The 27,113-nt window shown below is 48.6% G+C and overlaps 1 protein-coding gene across 19 annotated transcripts in view; it reads left to right on the top strand.

The window, feature by feature from the left end:
- Positions 1-27,113, top strand: part of FRYL (FRY like transcription coactivator) — a 2,516,714-nt gene that overhangs the window by 2,154,425 nt on the left and 335,176 nt on the right. For all 19 annotated transcript variants that reach the window (XM_085642132.1, XM_085642134.1, XM_085642126.1 and 16 more), the window contains one exon: positions 10,133-10,294. In XM_085642132.1, the coding sequence (XP_085498258.1) occupies positions 10,133-10,294 (162 nt within the window). The remainder of the gene's footprint in view (positions 1-10,132; positions 10,295-27,113) is intronic.

A 27,113-nucleotide genomic window follows, 5' to 3' on the forward strand; every position in this document is an offset into this window, starting at 1 on the left:
ACACACGTTCCCTCCTGTCCCTTTTGTAATGCCTCAGTGGGACTTGAATCTGGTATTGACATTCCTGATGTGCGCTCCCTTCGAGCCTCTTCACAATTGTCCTCTTCGTCTTCTGACTCTTAAGACTGGTTTTCTGGTAGCCATCACCTCGGCTAGACGGGTGAGTGAGCTCCAGGCTTTATCTTCAAAGCCTCCTTTTCTCTCTGTTCATCCGGACAAGGTTGTCCTTCGGCCTCGTCCCTCCTTTCTTCCTAAAGTGGTGACTCCATTTCACCTTGGGCAGTCTGTCACCTTGCCCACCTTCTTTCCGCCTCCGCATCCTTCCAAAGAGGAAGAGAGGCTCCACCGTCTGGACCCAAAACGTGCGCTCTCCTTTTATCTGGACCGCACAAAACAGTTCCGGGTGGACGACCAGCTTTTTGTTGGGTACGTGGGCGCTAAGAAGGGGAAAGCTGTGCACAAACGGACCATCTCTCGGTGGGTCGTTTTGTGTATAAAAATTTGCTATTCCTTGGCTAAAAAGGACCCTCCTGTTGGGCTGCGCGCCCATTCTACTCGGGCCACGGCGGCTACTACTGCCTTGGGACGGGGAGTCCCTTTGCAGGACATCTGTCAGGCGGCGACGTGGGCTTCGCTACACACGTTTGCCAGGCATTATTGCCTTGACAGCCAAGTCCGGAGGGATGGCTTCTTTGGCCGTTCTGTCCTCCAGGACTTTCTGGTGTGATCTTGGTTCGCAGACCCACCACCGGGGATGGTATTGCTTGGGTATCTATTCTAAGGTGAGGAATCTAACTAACGTGTTTCTTTCAGATGAACAAGTTACTTACCTTCGGTAACGATGTATCTGTAAGAAACATTAGTTAGTTAGATTCCTCACCGACCCTCCCATCCTCCCCGTTCTGCGAACTGACATCTAGGGTTAAGGTTGTCCTTTCAGGCCCCTAGATTTTATTTTTGGCACCAGTGTCGGTCTTTGCATGGCTCTGCGTTCCTGGCGCGGAAGGCTATGTACAAGAACTGACGTCAGCGCGCGAGGGCGGCGTCTAAGTACTCCGACGACGTCATCCCGGCGCACGACGCCGACGACGGACGCGGAGCCGCAGACGACGCCTAGCGACGCGCAAGGGGTATTGCTGACGAAAAATCTTCCGGATCCAGTCTGACGCCTGGGGATATTCTAAGGTGAGGAATCTAACTAACTAATGTTTCTTACAGATACATCGTTACCGAAGGTAAGTAACTTGTTCTTTAAGCATACATTAAGTCACACAGGTAAGTAATACAGTTAGGCCCTAGGGGCCACGCAAACCATATACTAAAGAAGTGGTATAAGGACCACTGTCACGGAAATAGAATAGGCCTAGGCCTAGGGAATCGCTGGGGCTACACTACACTACCAACAGTTAGGAAGTGGGAAGCCCACGGGATTCAGGTGCAGAGTGGAAACACTCATGCGTAATGCGTATAGTCGATATAAATAGTACAGTTTTGAAATAAGCAGTTTAAGGACACTTCTGAAGCAACTAGAGATTCGAGACTCGGAAACTAGACCCTAGGATAGTCACTTCCCTTGTGAGCACCGAAGTACCCAAGTTACCTAGCCCGTGGGCTGCGGGTGCATAGGTGTGAACTTGCGTCGGGTTTCGTCGTGGACTTCTATGGATGCCTGAAGGAAAGTTGCTGACAGGCAGTCAGTGAAGAGTGTCCGGTGGATCCCAAGGCTGGGATCAAGAAGGAAGGGTACCTGCAAGCAGAAGGGACAGAGTCAAGGTCACTAGCCAGTGACCACGTGGAACCAGGAAGGAACCAGGCGATGTCGTGAAGATTGCAGGTGAAGGTGAAGCTTGTCGCTGCAGCCACGGGGACCAGGAGACGTCGAGGACGACCAGGACCAGGAGGCGAGCTGTCCCACGAAGGCTCTCGCTGTCGGCGGTGTCGAAGTTGAACTAGGACTCACCAAGCCTTGGCAAGCGGAACCCACGAAGAACGGAGGACTTGCTTCTGGTGCAGACCAGGAAGGTCTGGGGTGCTTCTCTTTTGCAAGGAAGTGGGAGCCAGTCTGGAGGAGCCAAACCAGCAGTGAAGATTTCAGGATGCGTCGTCACAAAGGCCACTAGCCAACGGGCAAGCAACCGGACAGACGTGGCAAGCAGGAAAATGCAGAAGGGCCCCACGCAGGACTCGTGGAGTGTGGGGGGCTGATCTTCGGTGCAGATGGTGCTTGGGGTTGGGGCTTCTCAATCCCCGGTGCACAACTTCGAGGGTGCCTCAGAAGCTGCGCTGGAAGATATTAGCCACTTTTCCCAGGTAGCCGATCCCACGTCTCTCGTCGCCTCCACGGATCTCAGCTCGGCTGTGGCTGTGGATCAGGGTCGGAGAAGTCTGGAAGTCAAGGCTCTGGTCGGGCTCTGCAGTCGGTCCCTCGTAGAACTTCAGCAAAGCAAAGGGTAGTCTCTTGATGGTGCCTGTTTGCACAGGGTAGCCACTCCTTGGCCACAAGGGAGATTCTTCAGTCTTCTTCTTTCGTCGAATGTCGAAGGTCCAGAGTTTCTGTTCAAGTTGCAGGTTCAGGATAATCTAATCTCCTGGGGCCCAGCTACCACTCTTATACTAATCCGGGGGGCTGGGTTACCTGCTAGGTCACGCCTTATGGGTGGGACCTGGGAGGGGGGTGGTTACACCCCCTTCCCTTTGTCCAGTTTCGTGCCAGGACTGGGGCTGGAGTGCCCCAGCACCGGTTTGAACTGGACTATGCATGGGACACCTTGTGTGCCCCAGGCATGTCTCATTCCTTTCAGCCCTCCCTGCCCCAATACACTAAAGTCTGTCTGGGGAGGTGCTAGCACCTCCCCAAGCAGGAAACCTATTGTCCAAACCTCCCTTGCCGGGATCACTCCCAGCAGCAGGAGGTCAGACTTGTGTCTGTGGCAGCAGCATCCATTTTGTGATGCTGAGGCTTTGGTTAGAGTTAAACAGCAAAGTAGGATTTTAACATGTCTCTCCCTCTAGAAGGGAGGAATAATATCCTCATCACCAGAAATGGTATGGGGGTATTATTCCAAAGTGTTAGACACCTTACACGACATGTTTTGATACAGCCAAACCATAGTTGCCATAACCGTTTAAGATTATAAGGCACTTTAAGAGTATATGGTAGGCTATATCATAGAACAGCTATAAGGACATGGTTCCGAAAGCTGCAGACAGGCTCAGCTCATGCTAGAGCACCATCTCACATGTTACCAAGCACTCTGCCTCCAGGATTGTTAAGGCCTGCCATAGGAGTGGCTGATAGGTACACATGTGTCCATTTTAAGTGTAGATATAGGTATACTATATCTAAGCAAGGGGTGATTACACGACCTTGCCCCAGCTGAGTGATCAGCCAGTTGTGTCTGATTGGAAGGCCAGACCAGGGGTGGCATAATACATGCTGCAGCCCCTGAGAGGCCTAGGGTACACCTATGCCCTGGGTACCTAGGGTACACTGTACAGGGCCCAATAAGGTGATCCTTACCAATTGGGAATGTACCTAGGGTACATGGAGTCCATTTTAAAGAGAGAGCAGACAGCCTGTGACCCTGAATGGCAGGATCTCAGGCCAACTAAGTCGAAAAACCAGCTAGACACTAGGCAAAAAGTTGGGGGTAACCATAGTCAGATATCCACCTTCCTACAGTGGTTGCCCTCTAGGTTGGGGTGGCTTGGAAGTTTGTTGCCCCTGTCTGTCTTGGGACCGGTCCCATTCGTTGCTCGGGATGGGGGGGGGGGGGGATCTGGGTGGTGGAGGGTTTAGTACATGTGTTATGCGTTTACACATGTTCTTTGCCTCCGTGCACAGGGATGGGAGGCTGTCTATGTGCTGGCAGGGTGACTGCGTAGGTTTCTGCTTGTTCATCTTCTTTCCCTGCCCTTGGGTTCTGCGGTGTTGGCACTACTCTGGCGGTGTTGTTAGTCACCGTTTCTTTCCAATTTTTCTGCTCTTCGCACACTGTTCCCATGCTTCCACAGTTTTTTATCTGGTGGTTCTGCGTTGTGGTGCAAAAAAGTTCCCCGGAGAAAACTGACGTAGGCGCGCTGAGGCGGGTCTTATGTGACCTTGCTGACGTCACGTACGCGGACGACGCCTGGGCGAAGTCATGTGATGTCACCCCGGCGCACAGGAATGCTGTGGCAAAAAAGGTTTCTGGATGCAGTCTCACGCATGGGGATAATTTTACGTGAAGGAATCTGCGGCTAGAATCGTATCTACCAGATACATCGTTACCGAAGGTAGGTAACTCGTACGTGTGTGACAGACTCTCATGAAGTATGTCTATGGTGCCTGTGGTCGGAGTACGATTCCAGAGCCCAGATGAAACCGAAGGTCATACGGGACTGCGAGGCTAAGCTGTATGTCGCCAAATATATGAAGATATGAAGATTCTGCGCCATGACCAGTCCAAGTCGAAAGGAAGATCCCGTTCCTGCTCTCGAAGTGATTAAAGTGGCAGATCGGCATTACTGTCTTCGGGTAAGTCCAAGAAGAAGCATAGGAAATCGAAGCAGGAATAAGCCCTTTCCCACCACTCTCAAACTCGAGAGAGGTTGTGGGAGCATCAGCATGCCACCCGTTTGCTTCCAATTTCCATCGATCTAGTCTCAGTGAACAATGAATTTCTGAGTCAGTCAGCAATATTACAGCAAATAGAGGCCTTCAGGCAAGGCCATACTGTGCATTTTCAACACTTTACCGGCTCAGTCTGACGCTCCTTCAGCCTTTAAGAATCCACAGGGGCCTCCAGTCATGCTTCCACTGGCAGGTCCAACCTTGGTGCCATCTATGCCCTCGAACCTGTATCTGCTTCCACAATGGCTCTTGTGTCAAATTCTCTCCATTCACTACGCCAGTTCTCTAGGCATCGATGATGGAGAAGGAGTTGCAGCCCATTGTGCTTTCCAACTCGGAGATGAATCCACCTCGACCGAGGCCACACCCTGCTTCCACCTGAGCGTAGACGACCGGCAACACTTCTGATTCGGATATATGGTAGGGCTCAGATTTTACGCAATCTTTTTGGTACTGATTCAGAAAATAATTATGATAGATACGATTTTGTCCTCTAATATGAGGAGAATTGGTATGAGTAATTATATGGTGCCAGAGACTTGGGTACTTCTCCAGAAGCCCCCTTTGTTCTCTGTGCATGCGGACAAAGTGGTGCTTAGGACGAGGTCCTTATTCCTTCCTAAAGTAGTTACTCCTTTTCACATGGTACAAATAATCACTCTGCCCACCTTTTTCCCAACTCCGCACCCTTCCAAGGAGGAGAAAAGACTCCACAGTCTGGGCCCAAAATTTGCACTGACCGTCTACCTTCACTGCATTAAAGATATCCGGGTGGACGATCAACTCTTCGCCATGTGGGTGCCAAGAAAGGTTGGGCTGTCCAAAAGCTTACCATCTCCCGATGGGTTATCCTTTGTATAAAGATTTGTTACGCTTCAGCGAAAAGAGAACCTCCAGTGGGGCTGCGGGCTCATTCCACTAGAAGTACGGCAGCAACTACTGCTTTGTCACCTGGAGTCCCACTTATTGACATCTGCCAGGCGGCCATGTGGGCATCTATGCACACATGTACCAGACATCACTGCCTGGATAGTCCAGTCCAGAGGGACGGCTACTTTGCCTGTTCGGTCCCTCAAGACTTTCTTGTGTGAACTTGGTTCGCAGACCCTCCTCCGGTGTTGGTATTGCTGGGGTATCTATTCCAAGGGACGTAATCTATAACCGTTTCTTTCAGATGAACAAGTTACTTACCTTCAGTAACAATGTATCTGTAAGAGTTAAGTTAGTTATAGATTCTTTTTCCGTGCCAGAAAGCGCAGGTCCGGTTAGAGCATGTACCTTAGTCGCTTTTTGACTAACCTTTTTGAGACTTTGGTCTCCTGTACAATTTTGGTTTCCTTGGTGCACGTAGGGATGCCTGGATATAAGTCTTGTGGGGCCTGCAGTCGCAATATGTCGGTGGTGGATCCGCACGATGTCTGCCTCTACTGCCTGGAGACCGACCACGACTCCCGGGACTGTCGGGCCATGGCCCCGAAGGACTTGAGGGAGCGGCGCAGGAAAATGCAGGAGGTCCGGCACTCGTCCCAGCGCTGTTCCCGGTCCAGGGGCCTTTTTGAGACTTTGGTCTCCTGTACAATTTTGGTTTCCTTGGTGCACGTAGGGATGCCTGGATATAAGTCTTGTGGGGCCTGCCATCGCAATATGTCGGTGGCGGATCCCCACGATGTCTGCCTCTACTGCCTGGAGACCGACCACGACTCCCGGGACTGTCGGGCCATGGCCCCGAAGGACTTGAGGGAGCGGCGCAGGAAAATGCAGGAGGTCCGGCACTCGTCCCAGCGCTGTTCCCGGTCCAGGGGCCGTTCCAGGGAATGATCGCGGGGCCGCAGTCGTCGCTCCTCAGATTCGGGTAAGAGACAACACAAAAAGAAGTCGAAGAAGCGTGTTCACTCTCCGACGTCCTCCCGTCAGTCCCCGGATGCGGACGAGGGGGACAGAGGTTCTGCCCCTGCGGCTCCTTCGGAGCCCGGGAGTGCCGCGGCCTACCCACCTTACCCGAGTCCGTCGGCGACTCTCGCACAGGTGCAAGTGTTTCTTGCTACCATGGACCACCTCTTTAGGCCTCGTGCTCCCGCCGGTGCGCCTTCGGGCCCCGCGGTCCCGTGTCTGGATCCTGTTGGGCCGCCGGCTGATGGATACATCTGCCAGTGGATTCCTCACCTTATGAATAACCCCCATGTGCAGCATTCCACGGAAACTTTTCTCCTCAGCTCTCCCTCGTCGCTGACGTCATGACTTTGCGTGTCGTAATCGGAGCCATAAGCAGACCTGGTCAGTGTGCTGATGTCAGTTCCCTTTTTTTCTGCGCCGTCTATGTGTAACGTTTTTTTCCGGGGCTCTCCATTTCTAGGAGTTTCTTTGTTACAAATCGAAGTGTCTTTGTAGCAGTGACTATGGCTACTCAGAGTAAATTTGGTTTCAAGCAATGCAGGGGATGTGGGGGGCAAGTGTCGATCACTGACCCCTATAAAGGCTGTTTGTGGTGTCTTTCGTCGGACCATGACATCGAAGAGTGTTCATCTTGCAGGCACATGAATCTCAAAGTAGAGGGAGCCCAAACTGTTCATGGCCAAAGCCAAGAAACAAAAAAGGGATCGAAGAAGATTGAGGTCCTGCTCCAAGTCTCTAACTCCGCATACTTCGAGGTCATCGATGAAACACAAGAAATAGTGACACCTCGGGTCTCTGCATCCTTCATTGAAGGATGAGGCGGCAAAGTTAGTGTCCCCGGTTCCCAGGCGTCATAGGAAGGATGAAATCTCTCCATCTCCTGAGGTGACTCCGGCCCATCTCCAGCTCCGAGACCGGTGACTCCAACTCCAAGGCAAGTGATGCCTCCACAGTTGCCGAAGCCGACCCTCCACCTCTGGCTCCAGGGTCTCTGGCGCCGCAGCCGAATGTGCTCCCTCCGCGCCCGGATTCAGAGCCTGTTGTGCCAGATCCGGTGTATCCTGCTGTTGCGGGGTGATAGGGACAGAGTCGACAACCAGGCTAGGGCGATGTAAAGAAGGTTTTATTTTATATAAAGTTCTCTTTTGTCGTACTGTCCTTCTGCTAGCTGTATACGAGGGAGAGTCCGATAATCTTTGTCCTGACGCCTCCAGGCTGCTGGTAGGAGGTGCTTTTCTCCGCTTTTCCCTTTTCTGGGTCCGCACACTCGGGTTGGTTCCGGTGATGTCGTTACAGCGATGGCAGCAAACAAAAACAAACAACAAGGAAACCAAGGATTAGGACAACGTCGTGCTCAGCTGGTATCAAGGACCGGGAGTGAGGGACACCGAGTGCTCTAGTGCTCTTTGGTTCGCCGGCAAGTGCAAGGGACTAGGCGTCGAGTGAGGGGGGGGTTATGGCTTGACTATACGGGTACGTTAGAGCGAAGGTGGCGGCTTCCTTCCCACCCAGCCCGCTACTTTCCCCCGTACCTGCTCAAGCCACGCTCCTCCCGTGGGAACGTGGCGGGGCGATTCGAGGGGGCGGTGGCCTCCTGGCTTGTAGCGGTCGTCTCTGCTCGGCTCCGTGCTCCGGTCGTCACTTTCTTCGCTTCCTCAATTCCTCTCCTGTCTCCTCGTACACCTTGGCTCCAACTCTCCTCCTTCCTCCCGGGAAACGCCGTCCGTCGTCTTCCGGGTACCCTCAGCATTTATCCGCCCCTCTACCACGACGTCATCGGGGGGTGGGGTTTCGTCCAACTGGAAGGCCGCATTAAAGGAGCCACGTCCCGGCTCCAGAGTCCAGTCCTGTGAAGGATAGGAATACCACTTTGCTGATGTACTTTGGTCCGCTGGTTGCTGTAGGGGGAGAGAAGGGGATGAATCCCACGGGTTCACGTCTGTTGGGGTGGACTTCACTTCCCCGTCACACCTGCCTTCCCTACACCCGGTATGGATCCATAGCATTTTTTTAAATGCAATGTTTTGCTTGTTCGCCAGAGCGGCTAACCACACTGGTGCGTTTGTTGGCCCCATGGGTCCGCTGGCATTTTCATTGGGAGGCTTGCCATCTCATTTCCCTCAGATGCCTTTTATGCAGATGGCTCCAACGAGTTTGCCTCTCCTGACACCAAGATTTTCTATGCTGGTACATTCTCTGGAGGTGTGAGTGCCACTGGATGGATCTTCCCCGGCGCCGTCTGGTTCTGAACAGGTGCCAACTCGACCACGGCCGGCATTGACTACTGTTCCAGTACACCTTCCTTTGACCCCGATCCTGAATTCACCATCACTGCGTCTGGCACCACCTACGCCGGTTCCCAGCATGAGGTCTCCGAGAGAAGCGCAGCGATTGATAGAAGAGGAAGAATATCAAGAGGAACATGGAGAGGCTGAGGAAGGTGAGATTGTTGATCCTGGATTTAGAAGGTTTTCAGGAGGCTAGTGGCTTGGACCCCTCTCCTGAATGGGAGCTTATGTCTCCGAAAGGTCCCCCAAGGCAGGAGGGGACCTCTTATCATGCTTTGATCAGTAAGGCAGCAGATCAGATGGAATTGCGTCATTCCAAAGCAGAATTAAAGTCTAGCATCTTGACTGAGGTGCTCCGTTCTCCCTTCTCTATCTCTGAGCCCTTACTCCCTTTTAACAAGCCTTTGACTGAACCCATCCTTGATGCATGGCAGAGGCCTATGACGTCTCCAGTGGTGTCTAGGTCTGTGGCAGGAGGTACAAAGTGGCTCTGGAGTACTTTGTGGATTTGTGCCACCAAACTAAAGGGCAGTCCCAGGAGTTTGTTTCTTATGCATCTCAGCCAAACAGATCTTGGATAAGAAGTGGAGGGAACATTCCATTTTTCTCACACTCTTTGCACTTGAAGATATTTAGTTATGAAGTGTAACCATAGCGATGAAAGTATTCTAAGGGATACACATTGGAATTTGTACATATTCTTATGTTCACAGTCATTGAGTAATTGCCAATATTACCGTGTTAAAAAAGGGAAAAAACTTCAGTAGGACTTTATAGGCTGCCAGTAGGCATTGTTCCTGGGGCGAGCTTCTGCATCTAAGAAAAACTATTTAATGTACCAGACTGGACGCAAATGAAAGGCTCCAAAAGGTGTTTTTCTACTCTTTTCAAATTGAGGTGGTTAAATCAGCCCTCTTTCCTCTCCCCCTCCTCCCCCTCCCCCCCCCCCAATTATAGGAAGTCCACCAGTGGCCATGGGGAGCATCATATTTACTGTTTTGACAATTCCTTTAGGTTTGGGACCCCTTTTAAAGTTAGTCAAAGCTCAGAATATAAGGTGAACGTCTTTGGGCAAAAAAAAAACGAATGCTTGTAGAATTACATTCTAATAAGCAAAGTGCTTAACACCCTTAATGTAACTTAAGTACTACACTATCCAAAGGTTACAATGTGCTGTACTCTAATGGTTTTGTGTCTGACTTTTGCCTGTGTTGTCTCAATTGGAAAAACATTTTCTTCAACTTTGACTGAATGCAAATATTTGTATGCAAATGTTCTTTATGCATATTTTCCTACCAGTAGTAGACTGGTTGTAAACCTGCATTATTTTTTATTGTAGACTCCAATTATTGGACAAAAATATGGTGATCAGCACAGCAGCAATGCCAGAAATGGAAAGCCTAAAGTTATTGCAGTCACACGAAGCACATCTTCAACATCCTCTGGTTCCAATTCCAATGCACTTGTACCAGTTAGTTGGAAAAGACCACAGCTTTCACAAGTGAGTAGAAACACTGTTGGTAAATCCCATACAAACTAGCCAACCTGTTACCAATTGTCATGTACATTTAAACTATTCCATAACTTTCTAGAGTTATCTTGTACGGGTATCAAATATTTCTGTACATTTTGAAGAAAAAAATAAGGTGCTGGTTTCGCTTAATTATCATAGTGTAGTGATCAGCAGTTACTGCTACTCCTGTGCCAGGGCCGGCATTTTTTCTTCAAGCTGTATTTTCAGTTGATTTTTGTAGCCATGTTAAAGGTCATGTTTGCCTGTCAACTGTTCACTCATTGCTAGAAGTGAGTTTTGTCAATATACTGCATCTCTTACCTTTTTTTTTATTAGCTGACATGTTTTTTGTCTTAACAAGTAACCTGTAGAGATGAGGATTGCCTAAATATTATCACAATACTAAGATTCTATGGAATTTGTCTTGAAAGGGCTGAGGTACATGCCAAATTATGTAGATAGGTACTCATCTGTCTCATTAATTTATTTATACGGCATCTTTCAACTTCTCCTTCATATGGGAGTACCCATAAAATGCACCGGATCCCACACATCCTCCTGTATAGTATACTCAAGCCTTCAGTGCAGACCTTTCTAACGCCCCCAGAAGGGGCCAGATGAAGTACTCTAAATAAATGGAGAATTATCTTTTGATCTTTCCCATTTCTTACTAGTCAGAGGAAGCAAACAAAGTTATGATGGATACTTCTAATTCCCCAGGCGTCAGACTGGATCTATAAACTTTTAGAGTAGTAGTAGTAGTAGTAGGGGTGGTAGTGATGTTATGTGGCTCCATGCCGACGTCGTCCCGCTCTAGAATTTGTGGAGCCACATGTAAACGCCACCCATAATGGCTGACGTCCATCCCTTTCTTTCCGTACCTCCAGACACGAAAACAGAGTTACTCTTTGGTGTCATATATGACTCTTTTTCTCCAAATTTAGTCTTGAAATCGTGCGAGGGATAGGTCACCTCCCAAATCTAGAGGGTTCAATTCTTTTAGGGGCTGTCTTAAATCCTCAAGAGGTGTGCCTTTGGTGCTTGGGATCGGGCCACTATTCCAGGGTCTGAGACGACTGCATCCAGATGAATTTAGAGACTCAACGGGATCACAAATGTTTGTCACAAAAACACCGAAAGACTTCACACTGTGATAGGTTGAAGTTGAAAGAAAGGTTCCTTTTCCATGAGAGGTCTTCATCATGGTCAAAGTCATCGGAAAGTCCAAAAAGGAGCATAAGAAGTGTAAGTGGAACTCTGCCCCTTTCTGCCATTTTCAAACTCCAGGGAGGGTGAAAGGGCGTTGGTGTACCTCTCTGCCTCGCTCCCAATCTCCATTAGAGACAATTCAAAGATTAGTCTCAATACTGCCCGAATTCCCAGGTCCATTGGCAATGCCATAGCAGATTGCGACTTTCTTTGAAACCATGCTGCGACTTTTTGGCACCTTAATGGGTCTCTCTGGCATGCCTTTGGGCCCCAACGATCCAAGAGAACGAACCTCCATTTGGACTTCCTGTGGCTGGTTCACCAATGACACTATCTGGACTCTCTGAACTCAATTCGGGTTCCACACCAATTCAGGTGTTGACTCTGGTTCTGGCTTCACGACCTGCATTGGTTCCTTTCATATCGACTATGCTAGCACCAGAGGAGGAAGCACAGCTTGTGCGCTAAAACTCGGAGCCAAACTTGTCTCAACCGAGGTAGGTCTCTGATCCCACTGGGGCACAGCCTTCTGCAACCCATCAATTTCGGATACTCAGGCATTGCCACACAGCAGAGCTTAAGAACTCCATAATATTTCTGTGCATGGACATGGACAATAATTTTAATGGGGATGACTTTGCACCCCAATCTAAAGAGGATAATTGTATGAGGAATTACAAGATTATTGTAGCCTTCACACTTCTACAGACACCGGCATGGTGTCTCCTCCTGGCCCTGTGACAGAGAAAAGAGCTTCTTTAGCTGTGGATATGCTAAACTCAGCAGAAGTGCTTGACTTCCAGTTGCCCACAATAAAAGTAACAACTACTGCCTTCACGGAGGTCCTCCCACCAGGTTAGACACACATGAAACATCTGTTGCCCTTTATTTTTTTTAACAAAATTGTTATTGTTTTATAACACATTGGTATGCATCGCAGATACTTCATACATCATGATAGGTACAGGTACGGAACAGAATCTTCTTCATATAACACTTGTTTCCATTACGTGTTTTAAGTTTGCTCAATGTACCAAGTATTATTACATAATAGTGAGTACATCCCAACTCCATATACCTCTATACTAACCCCCCCTCCCTGAGCCCCTGTACTATTACCTCCCCTGTCGCTCGTAGTGCTCTTACAGCATAATAAGTTATAGTTCTCTACATCTTGTGTGATTGAGCCCCCCAACTTGACAAAAATCAGGTCTCGCCTGTTGTCTCACCAGTGTGAGCATCCCTGGTATGCTGATCTATATGTATGCGACTATCAGGGGAATCCGTATCTGGCAATTTTAGGCTTTCTACAATTGTGTCCTACACTCTTGTTTTATCAAAGGTACAGCACCCTTTTCTTGCCTCCCAGAGCAATGTGTTCCCTTCACATCCCACCCATATTAGTAGTGTCTCCCTCTGTAGGGGTGTGGCTTAGTATATGGTGCATACTTATTTGAGTAAAGCACTCTGCACTAATCCAGACAACACTTATGCTGATTTTAGTGGTCTTAAACAACCATAGAAAGCTCTCTAATTGGTAGCTGTGGAAAGCAGCCTTCAGGCTTATTCCAGAAGGAGTGTTGAGCAGCTTGTTTCACCAGAACGTATCATGTAGTGTAGGTTAAACGAAAAAGAACCACAGTATAGTTCTAAAAACTGTTATATTTATTATACACGCTCACTAACACATTGGTATATCTCCTACCTGGAGAAATCAACAAAAGATACACAAAATTTCAAAAGGAAACCGGTAAGTAAGCACAAAAACACAGTGGTCTCCAGGAGGAGACCAAGCTACATAGTAAGAAAGTGAAATGTGAACTGCGACCGAAATAGATACCTGACCCAAAAGAATCAGAAGAGCTGGGACCTAAGGAACCACCTGAGGTAAGTATCCAGGTACCCAGTGGAGGCTGTGTGCAGAATGGAAACAAGCTGCCTATTCAAATGCAAGTAAATTGGGAAGTCACAATTGCAGTTTTCAGGAAGATGGACTCTTCCCAGAGGACCCTGAAAAAACCCTGTGTAAGATGGAAGGTTGGAGAGTCCTCCCCCTGTGGTTACCTCGGGAACCAGGATACCTACACCAGGCAAGCCAGGTGCAAAGTAACGTCGGAAACTGCCGTGGATTAAATGGAGGACTTCAGTAAAGATGCAGCTGGCAAAGAAAGTGAAAGAGTACTGTGGAATCCAAGAGTGGATTCTTGAAGAGGAGTACCTGCAAGCAGAGGGACAGAGTCTATGGCACTCAGGAGTGACCAGGAGGCACAGAAGACCAATGACAACGGATGACGAATGATGCAGGAGAGTTGATGGTGACCTTGTTGCTGCAGCTGTGAGGACCAGGGGACGCTGTGGAAGACCAGGAGCCGTTCACAAGCTGTCGTAAGTCAAGAACCAGGGGTTCGGTGTCCAGCGGGGGCACCAACAAGCCTTGGCAGCAGCAACAGATGTGTAAAATGAAGAAGGTACATTGTCGGGACCAGCAAGGTCAAATGGACTCACCAACTGCAGGAGAGTCTGAGCAGGCCCCAAGCAAGCAGGGGAGCCCACTGTAGCCAAAGAAGACCCTCATGAGGACCCCCAGGCTCAAGGCACAGGAGTCGCCAGAGGACCTCGAGCAGCTCATCAAGAATGTATGTCCACGGTGCACAGGATGCGGTGAGGAAGAAGACTTTGGTTGGCAGCGATGCTGGAGCTTCTAGTAACCCAAAGATCTTTGGAAGACAGAGTGATACTGGCCTCAAACTTTGTGAGAAGACAGTGCAGGCCTCAAGGGACTTACAGAAACACTGCCCGTGTCCTCTGTCCAGTTTCACGCCAGAGTGAGAGCCAGCGGCTCCCTGAACTGGTTTCAACTGGAGTACGCAAAGAAGGCACCAAATATGTCCTTCAAAGCCGTCTGGTGGCGGTGGCAACCCAACCCATTACACTAAGTCCTGTCTGGGAGGTGGTCACACCTCTCTGTGGCAGGAAACCTATTTTTCTATCTTCCCCTGCTTGAGCCTGGCTCAGCAGCAGGAGGGCAAAATCGTGTCTGTGGTTGGCAGCAGCCCTAGCTTACTGTTAGACCCTGAAAGTTTGGTACCGGGAATACAGGGAATCGGTGTAGGGTAAGGATTCCAACATGTTTGATATCAAACATGACCGGTTTCAGTGCAGCCAATATAAAGTACATCTCGTAATTGTCTTGATGTCCACTATATGTATAAAATGTCTGACCGCACTTACTAAGCCTGTAGAATGGACTCCTGGGTTTGTAGGGGGTGTCCTGCTCATACAGGGCACCCTCTCACTTATAACCAAGCACCCTGCCTTCAAGATTGAGAGGCCTACCTTAGGGGTGACTTTTAGCTTTTAAGTGCAATGACCTCAGATATAAGCAAACTTATATCTGTTGTGAATGGTGCCAGCTCACACAGGCTGCAATAGCAGGCCCGTAGTCAGTTTGAGTAGACTCTCATGGGTGGCACAATACATGCTGCTGCCAATGGGTGACCCCTGGTGAACATATGCCCCGGGTATGTTGGTACCATATTCTAGGGACTTAGAAGGGTGCACCAGCTCCAACTTAGTTGTTGGGAGACACTCCAAGGGGCTGCAGGGAATCATTCTATCTGATAGAGACTTCTAGCTGCAGATTCCTTACCTTTGAATTTCCCAGGCGTCCGGCTGGATCCAGAAACGTTTGCTGAGCAAAACCTCTTGTGTGCGACTTCGGGTGGCTCCATTCGGCACTGTGTGATGTCAGGTTCGTTAGCGTTGGTTATGACGTCACAGTGCCTATCTAAACAGGCGCGCCCAGGCGTGCGGACGTCCGTTCTTTTCTTTCTGTGCCAGTTAAGCGCCGATCTGCGAAGAGCTACTCGTCTGCCGCTTTTTGGCAAGTTTTATTTGATTGAGACTTCTAGCTGCAGATTGCTCACTTTTCAATTTCCCAGGCGTCAAGCTCGATCAGGAATCTGCAGCTAGATAGTTTCTACCAGATAATGTGTTACCGAAGGTTAATAACTTGTTCTTCTCGACTTATGTTGATTTTTTGGGGGATTTTTTCCGACTTTGTGTGCGAGGGATGTCTTCAAGGAAGACTGGTTTCAAGCCATGCAGGACTTGTTCCCGCATGATATCGGTCACTGATGCCCACCGTGTATTTTTTGGTGGCTCGAGCGCGACTACGATACGAAGTAGTGTTCAGACTGTCGGGTGATGGCTCCGAAGACCTTGAGGGAGCGGGCGATGAAGTTACTCGCGGCTCGGCATTCGACACCGTCCAGCGAGACTCAGAGGAGGTAACTCTTCCTCCCATTTGAGGTCCTCAGAACACTCTGGGAAGAGGCATAAGAAGTCGTCGTCCAAGTGGACTTCGTCTTCACCTCAACTGTCGTCCGTCGTTGAGAGAGGTAAATAGCACAGACGCTCTAGGCACGGTTCCGTGGAGCTAGAGTCGACTTAACGTCTACCCCCATTTCCGGGAGCCGCTGCGACTCCTGCTCAGATTAGATTTTGAGCCTTTGGGCCGATGGGGTCAGATGGGGCCCCATCGGGTTCAATGCCATCTGCTCCGGCCACAAAGTCAATGGGGCTGCAGGGATCCGATCCCAGATCCAGTTCGATGACGTTCATGCCACCGCAACCTTCCACGGTGTCGGACCCGAAGTCTGTGCCTACTATGTTACTGATGTATATGGGTGGCATCCTATGCCATGGTGGTTAAGAGGGCAGCCTAGGTGCCTTGGGGTTTAGATGGGAGCTTCTCTCGTGTCTTTTTTTATGCAGCTGCTGCAATTTCTTGTTGATTTTTGGCACCTCGGTGTACTGCGGACTGTAATTATTTATGTGGACAGCATCACTGTGGGATTCCGTTCAGCTTGTTGTAATCGATTTAACACTGGTACCGGAAGTCTGTGAAATGCTTTCAATTAGAGATTCCTGTATTCATATTAACCATTATCAAGGGAGTAATAACAGCACACCCATTAGAATATTTAGTTTTCTTTTATTTTCTCAACGTAAAAAAACTCTTATTATATAATCATAATGCATAATGTGCTTATAGAGTAATTTTAAGATTGGCACCGCGCTGGCTCCTTTGTCCATAGTGGTATTAGCTTTGGGAGAAACGAGCATTGGCATAGCCAATAGGTCTCGCCTTTGGGATCGTGTAAGTGTTTAGCCATGCAACACTTGATGTTGTTGCACCAAGGTTATTGTGCTGAATAACTCAAAACTTATAAGGTCCTAAAGGCGAGGCCTATTGGCTATGCCAATGCTTGTTATCAACGGCTGTGACCCCATTCCATCTGGGTCAGTCCATCACTTTGCTCATCTTCTTTGCTCCCCCACATCCCTCTAAGGAAGAGGTACATCTCCACTGACTGGACCCAAAAGAGCGCTGTAATTCTAACTTAACCACACAAAAGTGTTCCTGGAGGATGACAAACTCTTTGTGGGGTACGTGGGAGCAAAGAACTGAAGTGCAGTGCAGAAAAGGATCATCTCTCACTGGGTTGTATTCTGCATCTAAATCTATTATGCCATGGCAAAGAAGCAGTCCCTGAGAGATTAGGGGCCAGTCCACCAGGGGAAAGGCTACAACTACGGCCTTGGCTCGGCATTGGGGGGTGGGGCGCCCAGTCAAAGACATGTCAGTCAGCGATGTGGCCTTCTTTGCATACCTTCGCAAAATGTTACTGCCTTGATGGTCAGATAATCAGGGACGGACATTTTGCCCGTTCAGTCCTGCAAGACTTCTTAGATTATGATGTGAATCCGCAACCCACAGTCGCAGGGGCGTAACGCAGGCCCCCGCGGTGCGGGGTTGCCCCAACTAGAAGTCTTTATCGGATGAACAAGTTGCCTCCGGAAACGCATTATCTGGTAGAGTCTCTATCTAGCTGCAGATTCCTTGGAGCACGACCCATGCCTCCCCACTTTGCGGACTGATATTATAGGATTAGGGTTGTTCACCCTTTATCTGATAGAGACATCTAGCCGCAGATTCCTTAACATAAAATATCTCCCCAGGCGTCCGACTGGATCTGGAAAAGCTTTTTCCCCAGCAATACCTCTACACGCCGGCACTAAAATCATTTCATATCCACATAGTAGGCAAAGCTGTCCTGATTCGTACAGACATGACAGCAATGTATTACATACAAAAACAGGGGGGGGGGCCCACTCTGCAGCTTTCACACCTGGCTCAAAGCATATGGAGGTGGGCCATTCCGTAAAACATATACCTCCTTGCAGAACACCTCCCAGGAGTATACAATCAGATTGCAGATCTGCTCAGTCGTCAACAACAAAAAGAACAATTGATGGACAGAATGCAGAACAATGTCATACATTCTTCCCAGTGCAAAGATCTGGGCCTAAATCCATCGTTTTTTTGCTCACCATGTCATTCCAGTTCGGACCCAGCCATATGCAAATCAGTCTTGATCCTGCGCCCAATGGGAACGGTCCAGCCCGAACTGCCAGGCCAGGTCCTCCCTGGACTGGAAACAAGCATCCTAGGACCGGTTTCGAGCTTTCAGCCCTCATCAGCCAGGATAGCTTGACTCCAGTGGCATGGAGAACACGGGACCCACGTCTGGGCATACCCGTCCCACTTGGGGTGACGAATGCAAAAAAGAACAATTGATGGACAAAATGCAGAACAATGTCATACATTCTTCCCAGTACAAAGATCTGGGCCTAAATCCATTGTTTTTTTGCTCACCATGCCATTCCAGTTTGAACCCAGCCATATGCAGATCAGTCTTGACTCTGCGCCCAATGGGAACAGTCCAGCTCGAACTGTCAGAAATAGCAGATCCACGAATGGGAACTTAATTTTCAAGTTCTGCTTCTATTCTTTCAAATGTGGGGCTACCCAGAAATAGACCTGTTCGCCACACCCCAAAACGCAAAACCAAGCGTCGCATCCAGTTATCCACACCCATTGTCCAAAGGCAATGCGCTATGGATAAACTGGTCAGACAAATTTGCTTACGCTTTTCTGCCTCCCCCACTCATTCCCTTAGTGGTTCGGAAGCTCAAAAAGCATTCCCTCAGAATGATCCTGGTGGCACCAACATGGGCCCGACAACCATGCATCACAACCCTCTTGGAACTATCAGTAGTTCCTCATCAAAAGCTATGCCTCTCACCCAAGCTTCCCACACAGATCCCAGTCAACTCAACCTTGCGATCTGGCTCCTGAAGTCTTAGAGTTTGGTTACCTCAATCTCCCGCCAGACTGCATGAACATCATTAAACAGGCTAGACATCCTACCACTAGAGCTTGCTATGCCGCTAAGTGGAAAAGATTTGTTATTTACTGTACCAATAACAAAATCAACGCAGTAGATGCTTCTATTCAAAACATCTGTTAACTTTTGCATATACAACAATTTAACCCATCCATTAGGCTACATCTTGCTGCAATAGCAGCCTATCTCCAAAACAGACAGCATTTGTCTTTGTTTAGAGTACCAGCTATCAAAGCATTTATGGAAGGACTTAAAAGAATAATCCCACCTAGAGTTCCACCGCACCAATATGGAACTTAAATGTCGTCCTTACCAGGCTCATGGGTCCCCCATTTGAACCTCTGCATAAATGTGAATTACAATTTCTCACCTGGAAAGTAGCTTTCCTGGTCGCAATGACCTCTCTCAGAAGAGTCAGTGAACTCCAGGCATTAACCATACAAGAACCATTTCTACAAATTCATCATAACAAAGTGGTTCTTTGGACTAACCCAAAATTCCTACCTAATGTAGTGTCTCCTTTCAACCTTAACCAGTCTGTAGAACTCCCAGTGTTTTTCCCTCTACCAGACTCCGTATCAGAACAAGCTCTTCACACGCTAGATGTGAAAAGAGCAATACTTTACTACATTGAAAGAACAAAATCCTTTAGAAAGGTTAAACAACTTTTTGTAGCTTTCTCATAAAGGCAATCCAATCTCAAAAACAGGGATTGCAAGGTGGATTGTTAAATGTATTCAAACATGCTATGCTAAAGCTAAACGCACATTAACCATTTCCCCTAAAGCTCACTCCACATGTAAACTAGGGGCATCTGTGGCATTCTTAGGGAACATTCTCCTAGATGACATCTGCAAAGCAGCAACTTGGTTTACACCACAGACGTTCACAAAGCACTATTGCGTAGACGTGCAAGCAAAGCAACAAGCTAACGTGGGCCAAGCTGTATTAAGGACACTTTTTCAAACCACTGCAACAGATACAGGTAGCCACCGTTAAGGAGGTAACTGCTGTATAGTTTATGCACCAGTATACAATCTGCAGCTCATGCCTCGAAAGGAAAATGCTACTTACCAGTATGCATCTGTTCTTGGCATGTAGAGCTGTAGATTCTTATACGCCCACCCACCTTCCCAGGTACCTTTTTCAGGTACCTATATCTGTTCCAGTACAATCTTACTTGGATACATTACACATGCTTCTCGGACCGAGTTTCGGTCCGAACATCTATCGACGTTCGAAGATGGAATCGAGGACTCACTTCAAGAGATGTCTTCTATGTCACGCAAAATATCCACACGTTGATGTCCATCCGGTGTGTAACAAATGTTTATCACCGGATCATGATGAGACCAGGTGTATGGCCTGCGCCCGGTTCCGGTCAAAAAAGACCCTTCGGAATAGACGAGCGGCTAGATTGGAGGCCAAAAAATCGGCGCCTAACCTGGTCAACATATTCGGCACCGAGGATGAAGAAGTCGAGAGCGTCGAAGAGGTAGATTCGGGCCCTGCTTCGGAGCATGAATCTCAATATGACGACGATGATGAAGAGATCTTCAGGGACGAAGACGTCGTCGACGAGGTAAGAGACGACGATGAGGCCCTTGGGGCCGAGGAAGATAGCTCAGGCGAGGAACTAGGCCAATCTGTCGATGCGGAGGCCGAGGGATATAGTCTTGATAAGGCTCAGGTCGAGGGATCGCCTGCGGGCCTTACCCAAGATCGGTCGGATCGTTCTACAGCCCCGCCTGAAGGCCCGGCTTCGAACATTTCAAAAGGGCCAGAATTATCGAAAAAGACTGGAGTCAATTCCGTGAAATCGAAACTAAAACCTGCACCGGTCAAATCGAAACCGAAAGTGCAACTGGTTCAGGTCGGATCGAAGGCATCGAAACCTTCCAATCCGTCGACACAAAAGAAGGACATCGGAGCCGAACAAACAAAGAAGGACTTCGGTACCGAGAAACCAAAAAAGGACTTCGGCACCGAGAAACAGAAGAAGGCCCTTGGTCCCGAGAAGACGCAGAGGCCTATAGCACCGAAGGTTGGGGCACCGATGACCAAGGTCAAGGTGATCGATCCGACTATATCAACACCGAGGAGTGCTGAGACTGCCAAAATACCGGATCAACAAGGCGTCGATCCCAAACTTCGGATCGAAGACTGGAAAGAAACCGGAGACCGCGTCGAGGCCTGTCTCCAAAGAGCCTGTCGGATCAATAGCACCGTCGGCGTTCACGTTGCAACAGGTGTCGGAGTCCCTAAAGCGCATCAGGGAACGGGACACTCTCGGACCGAAAATGGGTCCCGAACCGAACAAGGCCGCCAAGGCTCACTCGGCGCCGGCACCGATCAAGTTTGGATTGCCACCATCGGGGGTACATAAGATGTTCGAACTTAGGAAGAGTATCGAACAACCAAGAACAGTGTCCACAGAAAGAACTGATGTCGAAGACTCACAGGACCAGTTTATCGACGTCGACACTGGTAGACTGTTGTTCCGCAAGCGGAGAATTGTTCCAGAAAAGGCTTTGGACTCGTACAAAATTCCACTAAAAAGGAAAATGGCGTCAGGTTCGACACCAGTGCTTGTAGAACCTTACCACACATATGATCAGGAACCACCATCCTTTTTCTCCCGCACACTCGGAGACGGATGCAGGAGAGGGCTATACTGAGGATACCACTTATCCTGTGGATAATGACCCTAATGAACAACAGCAAGACCAGGATCAAGCATGGGGAGACCCTAATGACCCAGGAGACCCACAAAATGCTCCTGACACTCATCTTTACAATATAAAACCATCTCCCACTGAAGATACTGCTGCTTTTAACGCCCTCATTGAAAGAGCGGCTGCCAATCACGGAGTGGAACTTCATTCTGACTCTGTGGAGGAGGATTTTTTGGTGGACACGTTCTCCACATCAGAAAGAACGGTCAAGACTCTACCAATGTTAAAAGGGGTTATTAAACATGCTAAGGACATCTTTAAGGAGACAACCAGAGCACGGGTATTGAACCCGAGAATAGAGAAAAAATACAAACCAGCCCCAGGAGACCCAATGTACATTAAGGTCAATTGCCGTTGGACTCCATGGTAGTTTCTAATGCTCGCAAGAGAGCTAACTCGCAAACTACCGGTGATGCTCCTCCTCCGGACAAGGAGTCCAAAGTGCTACAAACATCAGGAAAGAGGATAGCAGCACAAGCAGCAAACATCTGGCGCATTGCCAACACTCAGGCACTCCTGGCCAGATACGACAGGTCACACTACGATACCCTAGAAACACTGCTAGAACACCTACCAGATGACTACAAAGATGGAGCGGAGCTCCTCATCAGAGAGGGACAACTTATTACAAATGCGTCCATCAAATGCGCACTAGATGCAGCTGACACTGCAGCAAGGGCAATCAACACTAGTGTGATGTTAAGGAGGCACGCATGGCTGAGAATATCAGGTTTCAAACCGGAAATTCAAAATAATATCTTGAATCAACCAGTCAACCCAGACTTTTTGTTTGGCCTCGAGGTTGACACTACACTAGAAAAGATTAAAAAGGACACTGAAACTGCGAAATCTATGGGGGCTCTACAGTCGCATTTTCGGAGTGGCTCCTTTCGTCGCCCCGGGAATAGAGGAGCAGCTAGAGGTCAGGGGTCCCAGCAGCAGTACAATAAAGGAGGTACCCAGAGTACCTATAATAAGAACAATAGGGGTGGATATCGTGGATCCAGCACCAAAGGCAGAGGATGAGGACACAACAACACCTGGTCCTCCGCCAATAACAAACAGTGACGTCTTGTCACTGCCCCCCGACCACATAACACCGGTCGGGGGGAGACTCCAACAGTTCCTGCCAGTCTGGAGATCCATCACCACAGACAGGTGGGTCAGAGAAATTGTCCAGTACGGTTATTGTCTGGAATTAACATCCAATCCACCCAACATACCACCAAGGCACCGTCCTATGTCCGCAGAGCACTTGGCATTATTGCAGCAGGAAGTACTAAGTATGCTGCAAAAAGGAGCAATAGAGCTCGTGCCTGTAGAACAACGAGGGTCAGGGGTGTACTCTCTGTACTTCTTGATCCCAAAAAAGGACGGGTCTCTCAGACCTATACTGGACCTCAGACCTCTCAACCAATACATTCTGTCAGAGCATTTTGATATGCTCACCCTCCAGCAGGTTCTGCCGTTACTCAGTCAGGGAGACTTCCTAGCAACACTGGATTTGAAGGATGCGTATTTCCACATACCCATACACCCATCACACAGAAAATATCTCAGGTTCACTCTTCAGGATCAGCATTATCAGTTCAAAGTACTCCCTTTCGGAGTAACAACGGCGCCCAGAGTCTTTACCAAGTGCCTAGCGACAGTGGCTGCACACTTAAGGAGACAGCACATTCACGTCTTCCCTTACCTGGACGACTGGCTTGTTCAGGCAAAGTCAGCCCAGCAGTGTGCCAGCCACATATCCCACACCATTCACCTTCTTCACAGTCTGGGATTCTCACTAAATTATCCAAAGTCACATCTTCAACCCGCCCACGTACGGCAGTACCTGGGCACGACTATAGACACTCTGGCAGCCAAAGCTCAGCCAAATTTAGTGAGGATCAACAGCAGAGCACCTGCTTATAAAAAAGTTCAGACCTCAACACTCCCTTCCAGCGCGAGTGTTCATGCATTTGATAGGCATGATGGCCTCCTGCATCTTCATAGTCCCGCACGCGAGACTACATATGCGCCCGCTTCAGGAGTGCTTGGCACGTCAATGGAATCAGACTCAAGGACAGTTGAAAGACCTAGTGTTGGTGAGCGGTCGGGCATACAATTCTCTGCATTGGTGGAATCCACAAAACCTTTGCAAGGGCCGAATGTTCCAAGAGCCTGTTTCACAAATAATACTGACGGCGGACGCGTCTCTCCAGGGATGGGGAGCTCATGTACTCAATTACACAGTGCAGGGACTATGGACGACACAGCAACAGAAGATGCACATCAACCTTCTGGAACTGATGGCAATCTTCCTGGCAATGAAGGCATTCAAAGTACACTTGTGCAACAAATCCGTGTTGATCGGGACGGACAACATGACTGCCATGTACTACATACAGAAGCAGGGAGGAACACACTCTCCACAGTTGTCTCATCTGGCTCAGAGCATGTGGAGGTGGGCCATTCAGAGGAACATGTTCCTCATGGAAGAACACCTCCCGGGCAAGGACAACCAAATGGCGGATCTGCTCAGCAGACACAGCCACCAAATGCACGAGTGGGAGCTACATCCATCAGTACTCCAACCGTACTTCCAGCAGTGGGGTCATCCAGAGATAGACCTATTCGCCACAAGGGAAAACGCAAAATGCCAAAGCTTTGCCGCCAGGTTCCCGCATCTACAGTCGCAGGGCAATGCGATATGATATGAATGAACTGGTCAGGCAGATTTGCGTACGCTTTTCCCCCAGCGCCATTAATACCGCTAGTGGCACGCAAACTAAGGCAACACTCAATGACACTCATCCTAGTTGCTCCAATGTGGGCACGCCAGCCATGGTACACCACGTTACTAGAACTTTCCGTGGTGCCGCCTCAGACTGCGGCTAACGCCCAAGCTTTTAACACAGAACCATGGCGAAATTCAGCACCCAGATCCGCAACAGCTGAACCTGGCGATCTGGCTCCTGAAGTCTTAGAGTTTGGCTACCTAAACCTGCATCCAGAATGTATGAATATCATCAAGGAGGCCAGGAGACCCACGACCAGAGCTTGCTATGCGGCTAAATGGAAAAGATTTGTCATTTACTGTAAAAACAATGACATTAATCCGCTGGATGCATCCATTCAGAACATCATCTGTTACCTCTTACACTTATACCGATGCAATCTGGCATACAGCTCCATCCGTATACATCTAACCGCAATAGCAGCCTATCTTCAGAACAGGCAGCACCTCTCTTTATTCAGAGTGCCTGCCATCAAAGCCTTCTTAGAGGGACTCAAAAGAGTGATTCCTCCAACACACCCACCGGCACCGGTGTGGAACCTGAATGTGGTCCTCACCAGATTGATGGGTCCACCTTTTGAACCTCTACATTCATGTGAGATTCAATTCCTCACCTGGAAAGTAGCTTTCTTAGTGGCAATCACTTCGTTGAGAAGAGTTAGTGAACTCCAGGCACTAACCATTCAAGAGCCATTCATACAGGTTCACACAAACAGAGTTGTACTACGTACCAACCCCACATTCATGCCTAAAGTGATATCGCAGTTCCACATGAATCAGACTATTGAACTGCCTGTTTTCTTTCCAAATCCAGAAAATGTCGCAGAGAGAATGCTCCATACACTAGATGTAAAGAGGGCCCTCATGTACTATATAGACAGAACAAAGGATTTTAGGAAAACAAAACAGCTGTTCGTTGCTTTTTCTCCACAACACAAGGGCAATGCCATTTCCAAAGCAGGGATAGCCAGATGGATCGTTAAATGTATTCAAATTTGCTATGAAAAAGCTAAACGCACATTAACGATTCCCCCAAGAGCCCACTCAACACGAAAGTTAGGGGCGTCCATGGCTTTCCTAGGGAACATTCCTTTAGAGGAAATATGTAGAGCAGCCACATGGTCCACTATACATACATTTACTAAACACTACTGTGTAGATGTACATTCAAAACAGCAGGCAGCTGTAGGACAGGCTGTTCTCAAGACCCTTTTTCAGACTGCTGCAGCTGACACGGGCAGCCGCCGCTAATGGAGGGACTGCTATATAATCTATGCACAGATATGAATTCAGCAGCCCACATGTCTCGAACCGACTATGCTACTTACCAGTATGCATCTGTTCTTGGCATGTAGGGCTGCTGACATTCATATCGCCCACCCTCCTCCCCGGCGCCTGTAGCGGCTGCAGCACTCAGAATTACTGTATAGCATGGTCATCACTTACTGTATCTACTCCATCACTGCCACAATGGCGAAAAACAATCTAAGGATGGAGAGGATGCCCATGCGCACTGTAGTCCAGGGGAGGAGCCACCTATCTCGTGATACTTCGAAGACTCTTCCAGGACAACAAAATGCAATCATCCGGACCCAACACTAGGCGGCGATCTATGCACAGATATGAATGTCAGCAGCCCTACATGCCAAGAACAGATGCATACTGGTAAGTAGCATATTCGAAATCCATCACAACCCTCCATGGCAAAGCAATCTGAAGATGGAGTTGATGCCCATGCGCACTATCATCCTAAGGAGGAGTCGCCTACCTCATGACTACAGAGACTTCTTCCAGAACAAAAACAAAGTGCAAACATCCGAGCCCAACACCGGATGGCGATCTATGCACAAGTATACGAATCTACAGCTCGACATGCCAAGAACAGATGCATACTTGTAAGTAGCATTTTCCTTCTCTGACAACATACTGCTCAATCACGACTTCCACCATGTACATACTTCACACTCCTACATGCTACTTCGCTATTACCTCTTACACTCATGCACCGCACACGATTTTCCCACACTGCATGATCAAGTAACTCAAAGAATCTCTTCAACACCTACTCATCACAAACAGCAAGCACACAAGGTGTTTCATGTGCATCAATGTCCATTCGATAAACTTTGCATATTTGATAATTGCTCATGCTAGAAAAACAGCTAAGCTCATCACCTCCAACAACTTGAAGACCACCCTCATGTACAGCTAGTTGTTTTTCTACACACAATTCACCTTGATGCCCTATTTCTTCAAGAAAGTCCCCATACTACAAATTGTCATACTTGAAGGAACAGGTGGGGGTGTCAGTTATTCACTGATCATTCTGTTATTGTAGTATCCAGCAGACAGTACAGTAGCACCTTGGAACTCTTCACATGGTTCTTTTCCTGACTGTAACACCAATTATCGCAGCACATTTTATCCACCACAAACCAACCCCTTACTCATCAATAAGATATCCAATCTTACCATGCTGCATAAACTAGCTCATCACTATCTATAACCTCCTATATCTGAAAGAGACACGTTAGTGATAGATTCCTTACCTTAGAATATCCCCAGGCATCCGACAGGATCAGGAAAGTTTTCGTCAGCAGTACCCATGCACGTCGGTAGGCGGCGTCGTGCGGCTCCGCGTACGTCGCTCGCGTCATATTCGCCGAGATGACGTCGTCGGAGCTACTTAGACGCGCCCACGCGCGATGACGTCAGTTCTTTCTTTTTCCGCGCCAGCAAGCGCATATCTGAGAGAGAGCGGTACTCCTAGTTAATATTTGACTTGGTTTCTGAGTCTTGTTGAGAATTCGGCTTCTGGTGCAGTAGGG

The sequence above is a fragment of the Triturus cristatus genome, chromosome 2_2 (assembly GCF_964204655.1).
Source record: "Triturus cristatus chromosome 2_2, aTriCri1.1, whole genome shotgun sequence".
In the NCBI taxonomy this organism is placed as follows: domain Eukaryota; kingdom Metazoa; phylum Chordata; class Amphibia; order Caudata; family Salamandridae; genus Triturus; species Triturus cristatus.